Raw genomic sequence first — 23,822 nt, forward strand, 5'->3', positions numbered from 1 at the left:
TGGTGTGTGTGTAAAGGAACTGGAAGCAGTAGATGTGCCGATATTCATTAATACAATATATCACAATAATGAATATGCACTATATTGTTATCGCGGGCACTTCAAAATACCGTTAATAATTATTTATTATGAATTATTAAATTATTATAATGCAAAGTTAAAATGCACAAATAAAAAAAATGCACCGCTGTGAGGTGTGTCAAAGAGACGTGCACATAAACAAGCCCAGTGTAAACAAGAAATGCAGCGGTTACCCCGGAAATGCAAAAAACAAAGCAGCTGCGCTACTGAACAGTATTTCAAATGCTTCAAACAGCCATTCAGTTTTTTTGTATTTGCAATGTTGTTCATGACAGCACCAAATACAAATACCAACTAAATACTTTATATTTTAATGTGGACTACAACATGCCCTATAATGACTGAAAAAGTTCTGATTATTTGTTTTTGATCAGTAAAACTTAGTGACCTAAGGCTTCATTAGTTTACTTAATTCATTATTACCAAACAGACAGTGAAAAATGCTCATAAAGCATGTATTAATCTTAATGTTAATTTCTTAGTTCATGTTTAATAACATTACTAAAATCAAAAGTTGTAATGGACCTGTGCTAAAACTGACAATGATCAGTTGTATTTTTTTAACCAACATTAACAAAAATAATTTCTTCTGTAACAAATGTAGCTATTAGTTAATCTTAGTTAATGCATCACCTAATGTATTGTAAAGTGTTACCTGTTGTTCGTTTTAATTCTTTTGCACTTTAATCAGTTTGAAACATTACTTTTTAATTTTTATTTTGTGTATTGCGTTAATGTAATATTTTTCAAAGTTCTTTTTGTTATAAAAAAAAGACTTCTTAAAACTTTTGTACTATGACATTTTTTTTGCAACTTATTTCAATATCGCGATAATACCGTATACCGTGATCAAAGCTTCAGCAGTTATCGCAACATGAAAATTTGATAGTCATGCTTAGGAAGCAGGCAGTGTACGAGTGTTTCTAAAGCACGTGCAGTAGTGCCATCTGCTGTTTAAAAACCAAGCTCAGAATCGATTCGAGAGAGAATCGCGACATCGGAAAATATCAGAATCGCTCCAGATTCTTTGTATCGCGAATCAAAATTCGATGTATAATCCCAGCCCTAATATTGATATTTAATCACAACATTTTGCAGCCCTACAAAAAAGCACAGTAAACTTTTTTTTATTGTTGATATATATATATATATATATATATATATATATATATATAATATATAATATAATATATAATATATGTATTTTTTCAAACCCTAAAGCATAGTGTGGGTTGTGTTTATGGTGTGTTCCTGTGCTAGCTTTGTGCTTTTATTGGAGGAGAATGAGCTCAGAGCTCATCCATGACTCATTCACCTCTCATTACAGTCCCTCTTCTTATCTCCCCCTACGCTCTCTCTCTCTCTCTCTCTCTCTCTCTGCCCACTGATGCAGTGGATTGGGGGGTTGGTTGCTGTTGGGAGGGGTGAGCTCACTTATAAACCCTGGCTAGCTCTGCTGGGATTGGCTGATTTGAGCTGTGTAATTCAGTGTGACTGTCGTTGGGTCCTCCCTCACTTACCCCCCTCTCTCTCGCTCGCTCTCTCTTTGAGGCACCGTTCCAGAGAGGATATCTGCTGCTCGCAGGCAGGACGGGATTAACTCAGCAACTCGTCTCATCTACATATAGATGCCCAGGGAGAACCACACGGGTCTTCACACACTGACACACACTCAGGGCTTCATACAGTCGTTGAAGAAACTCTATTTGGACTAATTGGACGGTCATATTGGCGATTTGTCTCTGAATAGTTTTTTTGGCATCAAATCTCTGGCATCAAAAGATGTAGAAGAGTCTGTTAGGATATCTCGGAGTTGTGCAAAGTTTATTTAGTCGGTGTCTTTGGTGTGGAATCGCTCCGTAAGTGTGCGAGATGCCGTCCCGTGAGTCCTACGTGCTCCGTAAGGAGGAAAAGTCCCTGGTGCACAAGGCCAAGGCAGAGGGCAAGGAACAGGGGATAGTGGCTGCGGCTCTGGGGATGAAGATGAGTCCTCAGAAACCTCCGGCCACTCTCTGGCAACCTCTCAAACTGTTTGCTTATTCACAGCTCACGTCGCTGGTCCGTCGAGCCACGCTGAAGGAGAGCGAACGGGCGCCCAAGTACGAGAAAGTCCACAACTTCAAGGTAAGGACCTGCAAAGGCTCATAGCCTGATTTAATGGGAATTATTTTGCTAGAAATTATGCATGCAAGCATGAAGACATTATTAAAGTGTTGAAAAAACGAATACAGCACTTGTTTGACAGATTTCTCAGAGAAAAACAGGAATTTGAAGTTTATTTTTGTTACTTGCTTGGATTTTTTTTTTTTTATGCATAAAGCTCACTTCGTTGAGTTTGATTTGTGCTCAACACAAGAACAGAAAATATTTGCTAATGGGATGAGAAAAATAAACTTGGTAATGTTTTTTGGTATATTACCAATAAATAATATTGGTAATAATATTATTTGTGGTGTATCAACATTGTTTTACATTGTTTCTGTCAAAATGGTCAAATTGTTTCTGGAATTCATTGAATTGTTTTGTAAATTTGTATGTTGTTGCGACATTGTAAAAGTCTTAAAAAAGGGATACCATAATGTTTTTTTTTGTGTGTGTAAATTTTCAGTTTTTGCAAAATAATTTAAATTTAATTTTTGTTACATGATTGCATATTTTTCTTGTTTTATGCATAAAGCTCACTTGAATTTGAATTCAAATTCTAATAATTGAATTTGATTTGTGCTTAAAACAAGAACAAAAACTATTTGCTTGTGGGATTAGCAAAATAAAATAAACTTGGTAATATTTTTGGTAAATAATATTGTTAATACTATTTGTGGTGTATCAAATTTTGGTGCATCTCAATTTTACCACGATTCATTGTTTTAGCAATCTTATGTTGTTTTAAATCTTACGTTGTTGTTTTGAGCAAATATGTCATAGGATGTTATGCAAATTCTCCCCAAATGTGATTTAAATACATCCCAAGGGGAATGTTGTTGCCGTGGTAGCGGGTGCAGGTTTCGGGAGACGTTGGAAGAGTTCACATGCTCTAAGCCGTGAATCTGTTTAAGACAGGGTTATTTAGAGGCAGTTCTGCCAGAGGTTCAGAAAAACAAATCGAATAAATACATGTTCTTTTTGTATTAGAGAGGAAGGGAGAGCGAGGGAGGTTGTTTGGGGTGACAGATGGAGAGATTAGGAACTGATAGAGGGTTGGTAAACATTGTGGCGTTTCCTCATTTGGCTTCTATCATCAGCAGGTACCCCCAGCCCCCCTCACGTTTCAGTTTGTCTGTAGTCCAGAGACAGAGGTACTGCAAAACCTCACAGACTGCTGACTCCACAAAGAGCTCCTTCTGCTCCTTTCTTTCTCTCATGCATGCTTTTTTTCCTTGTTGTCGCATGGTTATTGCCCTTTATAGATGCTCGGATACTGTATCGTGGCTGGTTTCATCAGCAGTACAGTTAATAATACTGTAACCGTAGAATCGTCGCTGTTACACTAAGCATTCCATTACAGTAAGGAAAGAAGGAAGGAAGGAAATGGAATATTGATTTGAGTTTAAATTATGTAAGAAGAGAAAGAGTACAGAGGAATATGAAACTCTAGCACATCAGTTTTGTAGGTAATTGATGCCAGAGACGACAATCAGTTATACAGTTACAATTAGAATCAAGTATTCCAGAGAGCCGTAATCATAAATATATTTCATGAATAAGAAACAAGGCTTTCTTTTGATAATCCAGTAAACCGCGTGCATTTCTTTGTCCTCTTTTCCATAAACTGCTAAAATCCCCACAGCTCTGTAAATATTAAATCATTTAAATTCCTCAGACCTCTTTTATATGTAAATAGGGCACTTCTCAAGTTGATGTCAGTTTGATGTACACTGATTTCATCATCTACTGTAAGATGGCTGCAAACCCTTCCCGTTGCAGCGACTAGACCTGATGGGGCTGCTGGTGTGTCAGGAGGTCAGAGCCAGCGGGCCTGTCCCGTAAGCGCGTTTTCACGCGTCTGATTGGATGAGCTGTTACCTGGAGAGGAGAGAGCAAGAGAGCAGGGCTTTCCTCCTGATTAATGCCCTCTCCCTCTCTGCTGATTAATTGTGATTGGATTAAGCAGCGGTCAGATTTGACACTGCTCTAGTGTCTCCGATCACACATTCATCTTTATTAGCAGGTTTAAACGACTCAGACGAGCAGAAGTTGATTTATATGTCACTGTGTTTTGGTGTTGTCTCGCAGGTGCACACCTTCAGAGGGCCACACTGGTGCGAGTACTGCGCCAACTTCATGTGGGGACTCATCGCTCAGGGAGTCAAATGTGCAGGTAAATGAACACACACCCAATGCAAAAATGACCACCATGGTTTTCACCTATTACCATAGTTATTACATAGTTATGATGTAGTTATTACAACAATTTTATTTTATTATGTTGTTTTAGGTTACACTTTATTTTAAGGTGGCGTAGTTACATTGTACTTACTCAAATAAGTACTGAGTAATATTAATTAACTACATGTACTTACTATAGAGTTACAGTTAGGGTTAGTTACCTGTAATTATGCATAATTTACTGTCATTACATAGTAAGTACATGTAGTAACGTGTAATAAGTCACCTTAAAATAAAGTGTTGCCTTATTTTAGATAAATTGTATGTGTGTATATATATATATATATATATATATATATATATATATATATATATATATATATATATATATTAGGGCTGGGAAGCGGTTAAAATTCTTAATCTAATTAATAATTACATGATTTATTTTACTGTCCATAAATAATTTGAAGTCATTATTGTGTAAAGCATCAAATAGACATTGCAAAAGTAGATTCAGAAATAAATATTTTATTTTATTCAACATAGAATTTATTACACAAACTTTTGGACCATGAGGTTGAGTAAATGATGACTGAATTTAATGTTTTGGGTCAATGATATCTTGATTTTTTTTTTTTCCTTCTTTTTTTTAATTTCGATTATTTTTTGATCAGTATGGAAATATGAAAGTAAACATATGAATCATTATCTTAGAGAAGTTAATTTAGTGAAGGCTAGCAAGGAAGCTAGGTTACCAAGCTCATTAAATTAATTCACAATATGTGCACATTTATTATTAATTTGGGGGCTACGTTTCACGCAGGCACAATTACGCTGTATGACAGATGTATCACTTTTATTTAATGTTTCCTTATTCAGAATATTCAAAAACTTGTTAACCCTTTAAGACCGGATGGAGTGCCCGCACTCCCATTTACGTGTGTCTCTCTTTAAGAGTAAATAAAATAAAAACTGAACCCATAAAGGTAGCACAAAAATTATTTTTGCATACAAAACCAGAGACTTTACACGTTTAGATCAAGCCTCCAACCTGCTTCTGTTGCATTGTTTTCACCCTCTGACTCTGAATGAAACAGCACAGACGCTAACTGAATACAAATATGTAGATTTCACGTGCTCATAAATTCATGAAAAATGCACAGATCGTAGAAAACGGCACATTATTATTTAAAGCAGATTCAAATGATTAAAATGAACATAATATATTGTTCTGATCACAAGATATTACTCATGGAATGATGTAACATACTTGGCTAAAAACAAGTCTCTCATCTTTCCGGTATGCAGTGTGTATCCAATGTCCCCTGAACCATCCATGTTTGTTTTCCAATGTGGAATAATACAAAATAAATATCATTTTAAAGCTTAGAAACTCATCTTTTTAATGCATCTAAAACTCCTAACGAGTGCTGAGAAGTGCCTCTAAACCGTAGTTTACTGCCTGTGGGCGCCATCTAGCTGTATACTTTATGCTATCACCACAAAATTTGAACCAGATGCAGCTCACATGTAAGAGAGCATCACCAAAAAAGATTTTTCTCTGATCTTATTGCCTTCCTGAGTTATTCCATGTCAAATAAAAACAATGAAAAATTCTAAAAAATATATTATATATATTTTTTGTCTTTTATCAGCAGTTTCTCAGCATTACAAATGATTTGGAGTTAGGAGTCTTTACTCTACTTCAGAAAAATATCTAAAAAGGCCTTCAGGTCATAAAGGGTTAACTAAAGTCTATCATAAACTATAGGCTATAGGCGCTGAGCACCCACGAAAAACATGAGATATTCTCCATTAATTTTAAACAGTAAAAAATGACTGCAGCTTTCAGACGCGACATTCCTTTTTATACTTGAGGCAGTTACTATGCCATTTTTAACGGCGTATGTCGAGTGCGCATCGATGTAATGTGCAGCACAAATCTCTTCACAAAACTCGCACACTCTCAAATATAGTGTCCTCATGGCTCGGAAACATAAATTGGGGCCTATTGTCAAATATTTGAATGTGTTTTGTCATTTAAATCGTCAATTGATCTATTACACACGATGGGTGCTGCCACCGCAGTTCAGAGAATCGGATCTGTCAGATTAAAGCCTAAATTCACCAATTTCTCCCGAAATTCATAAAACTAAGGGGCCGGTGAACTGGAAAAAAACACAGTAAACTTTATAGTTAACTGCACAACGTGTATCTGATATAAAACACGTCATCAGATTTTAATTGAAGAAGGGATTAGCCTATTATCGCATTCCATAAACATCAGTGTGTATTTAACAAAATGTATTTTTGGCTAATAGCCTATTTAATGTCTATTTAATTGTCTGAAACTTCAATTAAACTGCATGTGGTTGAAAACACTGAATAGTTAATAACCATAAGGGGGTTCTGAAAGGAGGTTTTCACAGCAGAATTACACATAGAATTAGCAATTTTGGTTCGCAAAATAACCTTTGAGTGAACAGTTCTTAAAAGAGCCATTTTTAATAATCTAAAGAACCTTTTTTCCACTATAAAGATCTTTTTGTGCAATTGAAAGGTTCCATAGATGTTAAAGCTTCTTCATGGAACCCTGGATGCCAATAAAGAACCTTTGTAGGAATGATTTAAAAAGGTTCTCTGTAAACAATTGAAATGCTGCCAGCGAACATAAACATTCCTAAAAGTAGGGGTCCCCTGTGGTTCTATTGCTATACAATGTTACGCCCTCGTGTTTATAAATGTAATGCAATTTGTGTGCTATTTAATCTATCAACCTACACCTCCTGAACCCCCTCTGAAGTGTTCAATAGCTTCTTCTGGGGTTGTGAAGCGAGGATTCCTGCATGTATCTCAGCTGTGGTGCTTATGGAGAGTTGATGGCGTGTTTCTTCACACACATGATCAGTTTGCTGGACTGATTGTGTGTGTGTGTAGCGCTCATATAGGTCAGTGTGTTCGCTCTAGACGATGAATATGTGAATGCTGATTAGCCTGTGGAATAAACATAGACTGGCCTACATCTGCAAGAAACAGATTGTTCTGAACACTGACATCATGATGATAGCAGACCGATAAAGACTTATTTTTATGTTTTATTCCTTATTACAACAGACATGATTTTAAAAGAATATCCCTCCACTTTCAGGCATTTAAAGTGAACTGCTTGATTTTGGCATGCATATTTTTGCCATGAATAGTGAATCAAGTGCTTAATGTTTTTATCTTCATTTTTTAAAATACAATTTATTTAATTAATTTCTAATTATTCTTTTTAATTGTTTTGTTACTATTTCAGACTATTCATTGTTTTCATAATCATATGAAAGACATAACATGTCCATCATTTTATGTGTTCAGTGCAAAAAGAATGTTTTTAAACACACATTAGGAGTTTATCTCCATTGAATTCAGTTTTTATTCTTTGAGGAATGATATTGTGGTTGGTTGTGTTTGTTATAATGGTTTATTTATAGGATAATGTGAGCGACACATATGTTTTCATGAACTGACTCAATGAATAATGCATGAAACTATTTTGAAAGTGGCTTGTGTTCAAAATCCCCTATTCTGAGACTCTTTTTACGCTACTTGTATCCACCTCCTTTTCTCACCTCTCCCCATATTATTCTCTCTTTCTCTCTCTTTCATTCTGTGATGCCACCAGAAACTAGGGCATTGAAATCTCATTTGATGTAGAGATTTGCATTCAGCGTTGTGATCTGACATGCTTTCTTCTTTCTTTTGCTTTTTGTCTCTGAGCTATATTGTGGGTATCTGCCAGCCCCAGTGCCCGGGCATGTTGTGCCACATTGCCTCATGAGAGGATAAAGCCCACTCCCTCCCCTTCCCCCTCGACCGAGTCCATCATGGCAGAGTCTGAAAACAAAGCTGGCATGTCTTTATAATGAGAAGAGGGGCTGAGAGCTCGTAACCAGCCCCACTTTACACACACGCACACATTGAAATTCAGGGCTCGTAGCAGCACTGGGTCACAGTTTGTGTGTGTGTGTGAGAGAGAGAGGGAATTTCAGGATACAGGAACAGCATCAGACAAAAATACTCCCACAGAAGGAGAAGATGCCTGAATAAAGCTCAAGATATTTGCTTTATTACACTTTTGGGTAACAAGCCTGTATTTATAATGCATTATGAAATGTTCTTAATGAATTACATTGATAATAATACACACATTTTTTTCAGAAATGCTATAACCACAGTTGTTGTTACATGCCTATCCTTGATAAAACCTGAAAATGTCCTGAGATAAATTATTTAAAATGGCTCGTCTGTCTTTTAACTGTGGCTTAAGCAGAACATTTGACTCTGAACCATGAAAATGAATGTGCAGAGGATGCATTGTCACCTTGGGCGTGCATTCATTTTCAATAATTCAATGGACCAGAATAATTTACAGTAGATTATTATGTCTTCTCAGGGATTGTGAATGCATTATAATTATTTTTAGCAAGGTTATTATCATTAACTAAAACTAAAACCAGGTATAAAAAAACATTTTCATTACTTGAAATAAAAACGGAAATAAAATACAAAAAAGTAAACATATTTTATTTCAGAATTTTTAATTCAAAATTTCTTTCTTTTTTTTAACTATAGAGCTATACTAAAAACTAAAAATAATATAGACATATTAAAATGTTTTAAAAAATTGACAAAAACTTTAAAAATAAATCTAAAAAATAAAATCTAATGCAAAATTTGAACTAAAAATATAATAGCAATGATATTAAAACAACAGTATTTTAGCATATCTTTGTAATGCATTTTAAATACTGGATTCAAACAAACCCCTTTTTTGCATCTAATAGCGCTTACAAAGGAAATCTTACATTTTATCTGTGCCGATAGTTTAAAGTACATGCACGCACTGAAATCGAGGTGTGTTTGTTGTATATATGCATGTCCCGATGTGGGCCAGGGGTCACCTCTACGCCTCTTTGCTGAACAAGGGCTCAGCAGACCCGAGCTAACAGATTGAATGCATTAGAGATGTGCCCTCTATTAACGCCTGTCTCCTCCGCTTATCATAAACCTCGCTCTTCTTTTTAAAAAAATAATTACAGTTCTGCATGGCTGAAGTCTCACGACGACAGAGCCGCTCAAGGGGCTGTTTTTTAATCACACGTCGCAGAATCTTTACAATAAGTGTCAGCGGGTAATTCAGTACACTCTTAAAAATAAAGGCTCTTTATTGGCATTGATGGTTCTGTGAAGAACCTTAAACATCCACAGAACCTTTCCAATGCACTAAAGTTTCTTTAGATGATTAAAATGTTCTTCACGCTAAGAAAATAATGGTTATTTTAAGATCTGTTCCCTGAAAGGTTCTTATGGAAGCCAGGATGGTTCTCCAATATGGCTTCACTGCACTGGAACCTGTATTTTTAAGTGTGTTTGCATTGAATGGTTTCGATTAGACTTCATTCTAATTCCAGGAGTCAAAAGAAGAAGAAAAAAAATCTATTGGCACTTATTGTTTTGAGGTAAAAATTTAAACCAGCCGCCAGCTATAGATTATATTTTGGGGTCAACAAGCTAACGTTCAGTTTTTACATCCTGACATGTTTTTTTTATTTAAAAAAGACCATAAAATGTGGTTCAGGCAATGACTTCCATGATTTCCATAAAATCTTCCATGTTTTCAGTTAACTGTACTCTGATCATAATGAAAGAAAGCTAAAAAAATCTAGTAGTTTGGTATAATCTTTTGTTATGGTTTCTTAAATATGTAGTGAAGCAGTTCTGAAATATTAAGGTTTTGCATTACTTTAAGGTAAAATAGTTACATTGTACTTAAATAATTATTGAGTAATATTAATTAACTACATGTACTTACTATAGAGTTAGGGTTAGGTTTAGGGTTAGTTACTTGTAATTATGCACAATTTACTGTACTATAACAAGTACATGTAGTAACATGTAACTATGTCACCTTAAAATAAAGTATTACCAATATTAATTTATGAATTAAAATTGTCCACCAATTGCCAGTGTGGTTTATACAGCAGAGGATTAGGGCCAAGCAATAATAAAAAAATAAAACCATCTCAAGATTAAAGTTGTTAAATTACGAGAAAAAACTTGTTAAATTTTGAGAAAAAAACCAAGATAAAATGTTGAGAATAAACTTGTTAAATTACGAGAAAAAAACTTGTTAAATTACGAGAAAAAAGTTGTTAAATTATGAGAACAAATTCGTTAAAATATGAGAAAAAAGTTGTTAAATTTTGAGAAAGTCGAGATAAAATTTAGAGAATAAAGTCATTAAATTACGAGAAAAAAGTTGTTCGATTATGAGAACAAATTCGTTAAAATATGAGAAAAAAGTCGTTAAATTTTGAGAAAGTCAAGATAAAATGTTGATAATAAAGTCATTAAATTACGAGAAAAAAGTCATTAAATTATGAGAACAAATTCGTTAAATTTTGAGAAAAAAGTCGTTAAATTTTGAGAAAAAATGTTGAGATAAAATTTAGAGAATAAAGTCATTAAATTACGAGAAAAAAGTTGTTCGATTATGAGAACAAATTCGTTAAAATATGAGAAAAAAGTCGTAAAATTTTGAGAAAGTCGAGATAAAATGTTGATAATAAAGTAATTAAATTACGAGAAAAAAGTCATTAAATTATGAGAACAAATTCGTTAAATTTTGAGAAAAAAGTCGTTACATTTTGAGAAAATGTCAAGATAAAATTTAGAGAATAAAGTCATTAAATTACGAGAAAAAAGTTGTTAAATTATGAGAACAAATTCGTTAAATTATGAGAAAAAAGTCGTTACATTTTGAGAAAAAATGTTGAGATAAAATTTAGAGAATAAAGTCATTAAATTACGAGAAAAAAGTCGTTAAATTATGAGAACAAATTCGTTAAATTATGAGAAAAAAGTCGTTACATTTTGAGAAAAAATGTCGAGATAAAATGTTGAGAACAAATTCGTTAAATTATGAGAAAAAAGTCATTAAATTATGAGAACAAATTTGTAATTTAACGAATTTGTTCTCTTATGTAGGTTTAACTAACATGCAGTAAAATGTTTGTTGCCATGTGACAAGAGAACATAAAACAGGAAACAATGTCATATAGAGAATTTTCTGATGTTCTGGAAAATATCACATAATTTGACTTATATAACATCATCCCTTTATATTCATGATTTAAAATTTTGGATGGAAATGAAACATTTTCAGGAATGTATGGAATCAACATGAATACAAAGATTATATTTCTATGCATTTTCATAATATTTTTGCCTTTCATCCTTAATTGTAGACAATCAAAGGCTGATGAAAGGATTCAGAATTACAGTCTTGTGGGTTTAAATCTTAAAGCGGTCAGAGAGCAGAGCAGAGCGTTTGGCCCATTTATTGCAGGAAATGAGGTCTGGTGTCGCCCGCAGGACTGACAATCACTGCCCACTCCACCATTATGTTTGAGTACAGATCTGAAGAGCAATAGAGCTCGTTCTCTCTCTCTCTCCTCCAGGTCATATTGTTTTCAGAGTCGCTCACACTGAACACATCTGCCCTGAGCTCTCTTTTTCAGCTGGTTCTTGTCTCTATTTTTCTGCGTTCTCAGTCTTTCTCTTTTTCCCGTCTTCAGCCATGTCTCTCTGGTACTTGCTTTGAAGCAGCTGGCCCATTTAGGAGGCCACATTATATATTAATCAGCTAATTTGCCTAAATTTGCATATGGCGTGTGAGCCCTTGAGTCTGTCTGGACCGGTTGCGTGAGGGCAGTTTGGGGGTTGCTAAGTGTTTGCTGTTCAAACGAACAAAGTCAACGCTAATATGTGTTTTTGTGTTACTTTACTTTTTAATTAAAATTTCGTACATTTATTTCCCAGAAGTTTGTTTGAGAGGCCTGACATAACAATGGCTCATCCATTAGCATGAGTTAGAGGCGGGACTATCTGTTTGTCCCACCAATGGAAGACAGAGGGAATGTTCGAGAAACCTGTTTGAGAAAAGTTATTTTTGTAATTCGGGCTCATTTGTGATACAGGAGCAAAATACATTTTCATATAAATTTATTCTTAAACGGCTCTTGTGTAAATTTTCACATTCATACAATTATTCTCGCATAAATTGTCACATTTTATGTAAATTGTAACAATTGACATTCTGCTTTTTTTAATAAATTTAAATTTTTAGTTTAGCATTTCCTTATTTTTGCAGGGAAACAATTTATGTTTGTGTTTTTTCAGTACTATATTTTCTATAATTATTAGCAATATTTTAGAGAAATATGTATGTGACCCTGGAGCACAAAACCGGGTATATTTGTAGCAATAGCCAACAATACATTGTATGTTCTTTTATGCCAAAAATCATTAGGATATTAAGTAAAGATCATGTTCCATGAAGATATTTTGTAAATTTCATACCGTAAATATATAAAAAATGAGTGGATATGAATTGATAAGCACTTCATTTGGACAACTTTAAAGGCGATTTTCTCTATGATATATATATATATATATATATATATATATATATATATATATATATATATATATATTATTATTTTTTTTTTTTTTTTTTTTTTTTTTTTTTTTTTCACCCACAGGTTCCAGATTTTCAGTAGCTGTATCTCTGCCAAATATTGTCCTATCCTAACAAACCATACGTCAATGATGAAAAGATTATTTATTCAGCTTTCAGATGATATATAAATCTCAATTTCCAAAAATTGACCCTTATGACTGGTTTTGTGGTCCAGGGTCACATATTTGCTTTAGTATGCTTAATATTTAGTCCTATATTGTCCTTAAATGAAAAATTCACCCAAAAGTGAAAATTATGTAATCATTTGTTCACTCTGTATAAACCTGTATGACTTTTATAACTTTTTTTTTTTTTTTGGTCCATGCAGTAGAAATCAGTGGTCACCAAAATTGTTTGGTTTGGTTGAGTGAGTAAATGATGACAGAATTTTGATTTTCGGCTTGACTATCTCTTCAATTAGCTATTTTTATTTCTTTTCTTTTTTTTTCCACATCTGATGTGAGTTACACACACTTTACTCAGGTTCTCAGAGATTTATTTTTGGGGCTTATGAAGCTGTTAGGTGCCTGAAATTGCTCATGCATATTTTATAAGGCACCATTTGTAGTCCTGGCATGTTCTGTCATCGCCAAGGTGACACCACTGAAATCACCATCAGCCAATCAGATCTGCTGACATCACTGATCAGAGGTCAAGAGAGGTCACTGATTAAGCAGAATGAAAGCTCAGCATTCTGGGACAAAACGAACAGGGTCTAATTTAACTACAGCATATCAATTCAGGATCAATAATATCGGCATGAAACTGCTGCGCCGCACACACAAGACACTTATTCAGTCATTTCAGCATGTGACTGAACGTGGTGGATTTATTGCTGTATTTGCTGATTTATTGACCTTTTATTGTTTTGGCAGGAATAATGAAATGATTGAAGACTAGAATGGTAATGTCTGGTCAGCTGAAGGGTATTTACTGTGTTTTGTCTGTGTGTTCCTCAGATTGTGGCTTGAATGTCCATAAGCAGTGCTCTAAGATGGTGCCCAACGACTGCAAACCGGACCTGAAGCACGTGAAGAAGGTTTACAGCTGTGACCTCACCACACTCGTCAAGGCTCACAACGCAAAACGACCCATGGTGGTGGACATGTGCATACGAGAGATCGAATCAAGAGGTGAGTACATCACTGACTTTTATTTATGCTAAACAGAGAGCGATGCAGGGATATAAAACATCTTGCAAATGATTTGACACTATATATTAGGTGTCTTTAACTACTATGTACTTAAATTAAAACAAATTATTAGGAACAGTGTAGTTCTTGTGTTGATGTATTGTGAAACATTTTGTGCTGATATTGAGGTGGATACAGGGAAGGTTAGGACAGGTTTGGTGGGATGGGTTGGTTTAAGTGTGGGTTAACAGGCAAGAGAAGGTCAACAGTGTCATTAAAGATGTAGTTACAGAAATGAATTACAGATGTAATTACATGCAGAATTTTTTTTAAGTATAAGCACAATGTAAAAAAAATAAAACATGCATGTACACAATAAGTGCATTGTCAAATGATTAATTTTAATGTTAAAAACACTTAATATAAAGTGGGATGCTTATTGTTTATTTATGCCCATGGTGGGATGGTTATGGTTTATGTTTTGTGTTCCGTGATTTATTTATTTATTTATTTTCTCTATCTTGCTAATACTGATAGCCAATGTTATGTCTAGTGGCTTGTATAATGCTTTGCTTTGCTTTGTTTTGTTGTGTATTGTTTTTTTGTGATATGTTGTTTTGTGTTTTGTTGTGATTTTGTGGCGTGTTTTGTTTTATTTTACCTCGTCTAGTTTCATGATTTAGTATAGGTTATTTATCATATAGGCCTACTGGTAAAACAAGAAACTTAAAAATTTAAAACAGTGAAATTCCTAGTAATCCAATAATAGTAATCCTAGTAATCCAATAATTCCCAATTACTTTATTGTTTTTTACGGTGGCCGAGAGAGCTCAACGCACTGCAAATAAAGAAAACATCTTCATCAGTTTGACAACACACGTGCTGCAAACTCCACAACACTTACAAATGGTGAAACGCGCTGCAAATAAAGAAAACATGTGGAGTTTGCAGCGCGTGTGTTGTCAAACTGATGAAGATGTTTTCTCATTTGCAGCGCGTTGAGCTCTCTCGGCCACCGTAGTTTTTCTATTAAAACAGCTGCAAAAAGACTTAGTATAGTCACACAGAGGTTGCATAAGTGCAGTTATTTCAAATATTTCTAATCACAAATCGTGTTTGGTCGCAGATTTAGCGGCTTGTGGAGAAACAGACCGACTGAATGACTCTTTCATTTAAGCAGAATATCGCTGAACTCCAGCTTACTTGTATGTCTGTGTTTTTCATCCGCACTTCTTCCACAGTGTAAAGAAAGCACGTGCATATGATTGCCTGATTGCAAAGATTAAGTAAATCACCGGGTAGAAAACGTATTCTTTTAATAGAAAATTCTTGAAATCTGGCAACTGCAAGCATGAAAGCTCGTAGTGGCTTATTAAAAACAGTCTGTAATTTTTTGTCTCTGACAAAAACAAAGAGAGGTTTTGGTAAAGTTTTTATTTTTTTAACTGCATTTTAGTCTCGTCTTTTTTCATGAACGATATTGCGTCTTGATATAGTCGCAGTTATCATTTAATGGTGTTGGTGTTGTCTCGTCATCGTCTTGTCTTAGTCATGGGGGAAAAAGTTGTCAGTGATTATTTTTCATCATAGATTTTGTTAACGAAATTAACACTAGTTTGTGGTGTGGATTTTGTTGTATGTTGTTTTTGTTTTGTTTTATGTTGTGTTTTGTGGGTTTTTTTTGTATGTTTTTTGTTGTGGTGTTTTTTGTGTGTTGTGGTGTTTTTTTGTATGTTTTTTCTTGTGTTTTGTGGTGTTTTTTTGTATGTTTTTTTTCTTGTTTTTTGTGGTGTTTTTTGTGTTTTTGTTGTGTTTTGTGGTGTTTTTTGTGTTTTTGTTGTGTTTTGTGGTGTTTTTTTGTATGTTTTTGTTGTGTTTTGTAGTGTTTTTTATGTTTTTTGTTGTGTTTTGTGGTGTTTTTTTGTATGTATTTTGTTGTGTTTTGTGGTGTTTTTTGTGGTGTTTTTTTGTTTTTTGTGGTGTTTTTTGTATGTTTTTTGTTGTGTTTTGTGGTGTTTTTTGTGGTGTTTTTTGTATGTTTTTTGTTGTGTTTTGTGGTGTTTTTTTGTATGTTTTTTGTTGTGTTTTGTGGTGTTTTTTTGTATGTATTTTGTTGTTTTGTGGTGTTTTTTGTGGTGTTTTTTTGTTTTTTGTGGTGTTTTTTGTATGTTTTTTGTTGTGTTTTGTGGTGTTTTTTGTATGTTTTTTGTTGTTTTGTGGTGTTTTTTGTATGTTTTTTGTTGTGTTTTGTGGTGTTTTTTGTGTGTTTTGTTTTCTTTTGTTGTTTTGTGGTATTTTTTGTGTGTTTTCTTTTGTTGTGTTTTGTGGTGGGTTTTTTGTGTGTTTTGTTTTCACAACATTTTCAATGATATATTGTTTTTCTCTAATACTAAGGATTCTTAAGGACAGGCAAAATGTCAAACTCTTGACAGCACTATACATTATTACCTTGACCATTTTTATATAGTTTATACTGTTTACCCATTCTGACTATTTTTAATGCAATTTTCATGTTTGTTAATCTGAACTGTCTTGTCTCTCAGGTTTGAAGTCAGAGGGTCTCTATCGAATCTCTGGGTTCAGTGACTTAATCGAAGATGTGAAGTTATCGTTCGACAGAGGTGAGTGGCGTTTTGTGTGATTGTGTACAGTACTGATCCGTCAAAACCCCCACATTTCTACACACACGCATGCCTACACACATATCTGTGTGTGTAATCCTGATGAATCGTATACACATGCTCACTACTGCTTTTTTTTAGGTCACTCTTTGTCTTGCATATAGAGCTGTGGGTTTATGTAATATGAAATATTCTGAGCTGCTTAAATGTTAAAGTGGCACATTTGTGGGAGGATTTTCGCCCATCTGTTCTTATTCAGATGCATTACTGTTTCATAATAACTCTCAGATGACATGAGGACAGTATCGGAGACAGTGAGAGAGAATATGCTCAAGCTAGAGAGAAAGAATTAATATGATCTCGACAGGTCTCTGCTGGCTGAAGTGATGGCTGCAGCAAGTAGAGCTCTGATGAAGATTACACAATATCCAGTAGGACTCTAACAAATACAGTATGAATCAAAAAAAGACCTTGTAGGAATTTCCGTTTATCCAGTAGGATCTTTTGGGATTCTTCTAGTGATTCCTTGTACAGTAATTCCTGTTGCATACTTGTTTGTTTGTTTGTTTGTTTGTTTGTTTGCTTGTTTGTTTGTTTGTTTGTTTGTTTAGAACCCATCAGGGTTGTCTGTTTCAACTAAAACTAAAAATATTAAAAAAAAGATATGCCCCACCCTCATCATCAGAGAAGAGAAGAGATGTCGCTGCAAGAGGAGGGAAAGTTAGTTTGATTACGAGGACACAATATTCCATAAAAATTAAGAATTATCAATTTTGATTTCATGGTGACTTTAAAATAAGTTGAAAAAAACAGAAATAAATTAAAGCTAAATAGATTTATTTACAAAACTTAAAAAAAAAATACAAAAACTTAACTTAAAATTAAAATAAAATACTTAAAATCACTACTGGTCAAAAGTTTGGAATACTTTTTTTAATGCTTATGGAAAAAGTCTCTTGTGCTCACCAAGGCTACATTTACTTAACTGAAAAACTATAAATTGTGAAATTTGTTTTCTATTTGAATATATTTTATAATGTCATTTATTCATGTGATGAAAAAGCAGAATTACAGTAGGATGGCTGATAATAATCATAAATGTTTCTTGAGCAGCAAATCATCATATGAGAATGATTTCTGGAGGATCATGTGACAATGAAGACTGGAGTAATGATGCTGAAAATTCAGCTTTGATCACAGGAATAAATTACATTTTAACACTTATTCACATAGAAAACAGTTATCATAACACTAAATACTTCACAATACACCTCACAAACCCAGAATAAGACAAAGTTAGCCGAATGTCTCCATGCTCAATCCCTAGAGCCAAACAAGAGCGCTGATCACTGCAGTTCCCATCACATCACATGACTTCAGTGGCAGAGGACTCGCTCTCCCCGCAGCCGTGGGTGAAATGTGTTTGTGTTCCAATGTGTTCAGATGGAGAGAAAGCAGACATCTCCGTCAACATCTATGAAGACATCAACGTCATCACAGGTGCTCTTAAACTCTACTTCAGGGACCTGCCTATCCCCGTCATCACATATGACGCATATCCACGCTTCATCGAGGCTGCCAGTGAGTCACACCTTAGATTTCTCTATTATGTGTCTGACACTGAATTCTGGCTCTTTCCTACGTATTTAAAATCTGCAACCCTGTTATTTGCATCCCTGTTACCCATTCTGACTATTTTTAATGCAATTTTCATATCTATCTGTCTATCTATCTATCTATCTATCTATCTATCTATCTATCTATCTATCTAAATCTATCTATCTAAATCTATCTATCTATCTATCTATCTATCTATCTATCTATCTATCTATCTATCTATCTATCTATCTATCTATCTATCTATCTATCTATCTATCTATCTATCTATCTATCTATCTATCTTCTAATTTGCATTGTTATTTAAAGTTTATTCCATGAAAATAATTGCAGACATCAAGGTTTTAAACTTTAAAATGGTCCCAAATTTTGGTCACAGGATTGAAAAAATTGCAGACCACAAATACAATAAATAGAAAATAAAGCAGCTCATATAATATTTCATTTGATATCCTGAAGTCTTGCTGCCTGCTAAGTCTTGTTGAGATGTCTACAGTAGGGGTTGAATGCCTTCAGATTATTTTTTAAATCAACATTTGTGAATAAAGTCAAGTCGATGTCGACTAGTCGCTGATGATGTCATTATTGAACAAATGAGTCTAAAACCTCGAGCTGAGACTCGAACACGGGTTTCCTTATGCACAGCAATGGCATATAATACAGTGCTGCCCACAAGGCTATTGTACATAACAGCTTATTTTTATCAGTTCTTTTGTATTTGGGTCATTCTTTTTCTCACAGATTTCTACGTCCTAAATCAGATACAGATAAAGTAGCATTTACAGATAAAGATTACATTTATATGAATGCATTAGTGAGAGAGCGATTGCGTGTGAATTAATTCTCTCTCTACTAAGGGTTTTAGTTACTAAGAAATATATGCTAGAACCTTTCAGTTTCTAAGCCATTTTATCGATAAATAAAATCTACTGAATTTTTCTGTGCGCGCTATCTGCACATGATGTGCGTGCTACTGTTTGTATGTGTCTTCAGATCATTTGACAATCATACTGCAGATGAGTGGAGAGAGATCACAGTTTTTGACTTGTTTGCTTGTTTGTGTCAGAAGTGACAGACCCCGATGAGCGTCTGGAAGCTCTTCATGAAGCGCTGAAACTGCTGCCTCCTGCTCACTGCGAAACACTGCGCTATCTAATGGCACATTTAAAAAGGTGAGAAACTTGATCAAGTGATCAAATCTGTCATCATTCATCAAAACTCGTGAAGGAACAGACTGGCTGAATGACACTTACATTTAAGCAGAATATCTTAAATGTAGATCGCTGAACTCCAGCTTGCTTGTTTGTGTTAAGTAAAACACCAGGCAGAAAAATGTGTCCTTTTAAAGGTGCCCTTGACTCAAAAATTGAATTTTCCTCGGCATAGTTAAATAACAAGAGTTCAGTACATGGAAATGACATACAGTGAGTCTCAAACTCCATTGTTTCCTCCTTCTTATATAAACTCATTTGTTTAAACGACCTCCGAAGAACATGCGAATCTCAACATAACACTGACTGTTACGTAACAGTCGGGGTGTACGCCCCAATATTTGCATAATGCCAGCCCTCGTTCCCAACAATTATCAAAGGCATTACACAAGGGCAGCCAGTATTAACGTCTGGATCTGTGCACAGCTGAATCATCAGACTCGGTAAGCAAGCAAGAACAATAGTGAAAAATGGCAGATGGAGCGATAATAATTGACATGATTCATGACATCATGATATTTTTAGTGATATTTGTAAATTGTCTTTCTAAATGTTTCGTTAGCATGTTGCTAATGTACTGTTAAATGCGGTTAAAGCTACCAGTGTTTCTTACTGTATTCACGGAGACAAGACTGTCGCTATTTTCATTTTTTAAACACTTGCAGTCTGTATAATGTATAAACACAACTTCATTCTTTATAAATCTCTCCAACAGTGTAGGATTAGCCGTTAGCCAGCCTCAGATTCACTCAGAATTAAACTTTAACATCAAAATAAATACTTTACTCACATAATTCGAAGCATGCATACAGCATGCATGACGAACATCTTGTAAAGATCCATTTGAGGGTTATATTAGATTTGTGAACTTTGTAAATGCGCTGTAATATAGTTGACAGCTCGTGTGGCAGGAAGCTCGCGTCTTAAAGGGGCGGCGTCGAGTGAAATCAGTGCATAGTTAATGGTGCCCCAAAATAGGCAGTTAAAAAAAATTATAAAAAAAAAATCTATGGGGTATTTTGAGCTGAAACCTCACAGACACATTCAGGAGACACCTTAGACTTATATTACATCTTATAAAAAAAACGTTCGTGGGCACCTTTAAAAGAAAAGCTCTGATTGAGGGATTTCAAATCTTGACATCTGGCAACCGCAACCATGAAAGCTCGTAAAAGGGGTTTGTTAAAGGGTTAGTTCACTTCAGAATTAAAATTTCCTGATAATTTACTCACCCCCATGTCATCCAAGATGAAGATGTCTGTCTTTCTTCAGTTGAAAAGAAATTAAGGTTTTTGTGGAAAAGATTCCAGGATTTTTCTCCATAAAAGTGGGTTGAAGGTCCAAATGTCAGTTTCAGTGCAGCTTCAAAGAGCTCTACATGATCCCAGATGAGGAATAAGAGTCTTATCTAGAGAAACCAACAATAAAAACTTAAATACTTTTTAACCACAAATGCTCATCTTGCACTGCTCTGCGATGTGCCACGCATGACGTAATCATGTTGGAAAGGTCACGTGACGTAGGCGGAAGTACCGATCCAGTGTCTACAAAGCGAACGTGCAAAGACTAAGTCAAACAGCCTTTACAAAAAAAGGTAAAACAATGATAACGGACAATTTTGAAGTTGGAGGAGAAAATGAGATGGAGTTTTTCGCCCTACCGCGGTACTTCCGCCTACGTTACACATGATCTTTCCAACATGATTACGTCATGCGTGGCGCATCGCAGAGCAGTGCAAGATGAGCATTTATGGTTAAAAAGTATATAATTTTTAGGGGTTTAGAAAATGGCCGATGGTTTCTCTAGATTAGACTCTTATTCCTCGTCTGGGATCATGTAGAGCTCTTTGAAGCTGCACTGAAACTGACATTTGGACCTTCAACCCGTTGAATCCCATGAGTCCACTATATGGAGAAAAATCCTGGAATGTTTTCCTCAAAAACCTTAATTTATTTTCGACTGAAGAAAAAAAGACATGAACATCTTGGATGACATGGGGGTGAGTAAATTATCAGGAAATTTTAACTAATCCTTTAAAAACGGCCTGAAATATTTTTGTCTGTTTTTTTTCATCAGTAATATTGCATATTGATTTAGTCACAGTTATCATTTAATAGTGTTGGTGTCGTCTCATCATCGTCTCATTTTAGTCAAGGAAAAAAGGTCATCAACGTTCATTTTTCATCATAGATTTCATTAACGAAATGAACACTAGTTGTATGTCACATACTGATATACGTGTGTGTGTGTGTGTGTGTGTGTGTGTCTGCAGGGTAACTCAGAACGAGAAGGATAACCTGATGAATGCTGAGAATCTCGGGATCGTGTTTGGCCCAACTTTGATGCGGGCGCCCGATCTGGACGCCATGACGGCTCTGAACGACATCCGCTACCAGAGACAGGTGGTGGAGTTACTCATCAAGAATGAAGACATCCTCTTTTAGCATCACCGTCATTCCGCTGTTGCGCGAATGAACCACGATACTGTTTACCGCCGCTCAGAGCTGCGCTCTTGTTTTTTGTCTGGACTTGAATATGAAGGACTCTTGTATTATAGTATTTTTTGGAGCAGTACTTACCCTTTTTTCCCTGTCTGATGGGTTATGCTCCTATATCTTGCATGTCTTCCTCCCCATTTTTGTCGGGGGTCGCTGAAGCTGAAGTGTGGAGCTCAGCACAGTGGGCGGGGCATACTTCAGCATTATTATGGGATGGTCGTCTGCCGCTTGAGTCCGACAGATCGCGCTTCTGTTACAAATGGCCGTTTTTGTTTTGTTTTTGTAAAACATTGTGAATTTGATATTGTCAGTTTTGGAGACGCTTTATCTGAAGAGCCGTAAATAAAGATGGTGACATTGTGCAGACATGATAATCTCTTCATATGATACATAAACTCTTCAGCTCGACTACGAGAGGTTTGTTATTCAGCGTTTGTGTACGCTATGAATGTTTATCTTCTGTGACACGTTTCTGGCTCTGCAGGTAAAGCGTCACCAGTGATTTTTCAAAATCTGTGATTTTTTTTTTTTATTTTTTTTTTGGTTGTTTTTTATTCCTTCTGTCAGGTTGATCTGACTCGGTTCTGCCTTCACATGCCAGACCTCTACATGAGAGTCGAAAGAATTACTTCTACTGTAGACACACATTCAGGAGGAATACTTACAGTCCATGTACATTTCACAATCCTTGATCTAGACTCGACTTTAGAAAACCTTCTTACGCTCTCAACATGACTGGTTGATGTTTTTAGTTCTGTGTTTTGTATTTGATTTGAGCATGAATACGTTAATTTATTAAAATGTACTTTTAGTATGGTGTTCTGAGTCATTTAATTCATAAAAATAAAGATTCAGAAAGATATCTCTTAAAATTAGAGATGCACCGATACTAAATTTCTCCACCGATGCAGATAGCTTATTATTCAGAATGATACCTAATGATAGGGAAAAACAAATCTCTCCCAACTAATGCTGTAAACTATACAGGGAACTCGTTTGGTACATTATTATAACAATAAATGTTAAAATTAACAACAGAGCTATTATATTCAACTGCTATATATTTTCAGATATAATGCACTCAAATAAAAACCGAAATGTTTGTATACAACTCAACTGCACAAAAGGTAGTTTTCATAAATTTGTCATGAAGGCAAGTGTCTATTCAAACATACACGTAATTAACAGTGAATAATTGAGTTATTACATGAGACGCCAAGTTGTACTGTAACTTTCAACATGTTTTGATGTTAATTCATGCTTGTGCGTGCTAAACGTAAAAGTATTAAAGTGTAAAACTGCTATTAAAGTATAAAACCGCTGCTGCTGGAACTGAGGCGCTACAGCGACAGAATTTGAAAGCTGAGACTGTTTCTTATCAGAAGTAACAAAGAACAAAGCTCTTTGTGATTATTGGATGTGATGAGCACTACAAATAATGTTTGGTATGGGAAAAACTGGACCTGGCAACCCTGACTTGAACTACGGCTGATTCATAGGGTCAGATACAGCCTGCTTTAACATCACTGTTTTTTAACTGTTAAAGTTGCAATATGTAATATTTTTGCAGTGAAATATCCAAAATCCACTAGGCCAGTGTTATATATTTTGTTCAGTTGAGTACTTTCAGTATCCCAAATGTTTCCAACTATTTGTAAATCGTGAGAAAATTGCAATTTTACCCAAGGCTCCAGGACGTGTGAGGAGTAAACTATATGAGGAGTCAATTACGTCATACTCGCGTTATACCCTCGGTTTCCGGTTTTATT

At 35.0% G+C, this 23,822-nt stretch overlaps 1 protein-coding gene across 3 annotated transcripts in view; it reads left to right on the plus strand.

The window, feature by feature from the left end:
• Positions 1–23,822, plus strand: part of chn1 (chimerin 1) — a 75,906-nt gene extending 52,084 nt beyond the window's left edge. Inside the window, exons 7-13 of one of the 3 annotated variants that reach the window (XM_067410326.1) lie at positions 2,128–2,205; positions 4,315–4,399; positions 13,933–14,106; positions 16,650–16,727; positions 18,171–18,308; positions 19,411–19,516; positions 21,828–23,790. In XM_067410326.1, the coding sequence (XP_067266427.1) occupies positions 2,128–2,205; positions 4,315–4,399; positions 13,933–14,106; positions 16,650–16,727; positions 18,171–18,308; positions 19,411–19,516; positions 21,828–21,999 (831 nt within the window). In that variant the 3' untranslated portion in view covers positions 22,000–23,790. Of the gene's footprint in view, positions 1–2,127; positions 2,206–4,314; positions 4,400–13,932; positions 14,107–16,649; positions 16,728–18,170; positions 18,309–19,410; positions 19,517–21,827 lie in introns of all 3 variants that reach the window. The other 2 variants (XM_067410325.1, XM_067410324.1) reach the window with 2 other exon arrangements.

Source organism: Chanodichthys erythropterus, chromosome 14 (assembly GCF_024489055.1).
Source record: "Chanodichthys erythropterus isolate Z2021 chromosome 14, ASM2448905v1, whole genome shotgun sequence".
Classification (NCBI taxonomy): domain Eukaryota; kingdom Metazoa; phylum Chordata; class Actinopteri; order Cypriniformes; family Xenocyprididae; genus Chanodichthys; species Chanodichthys erythropterus.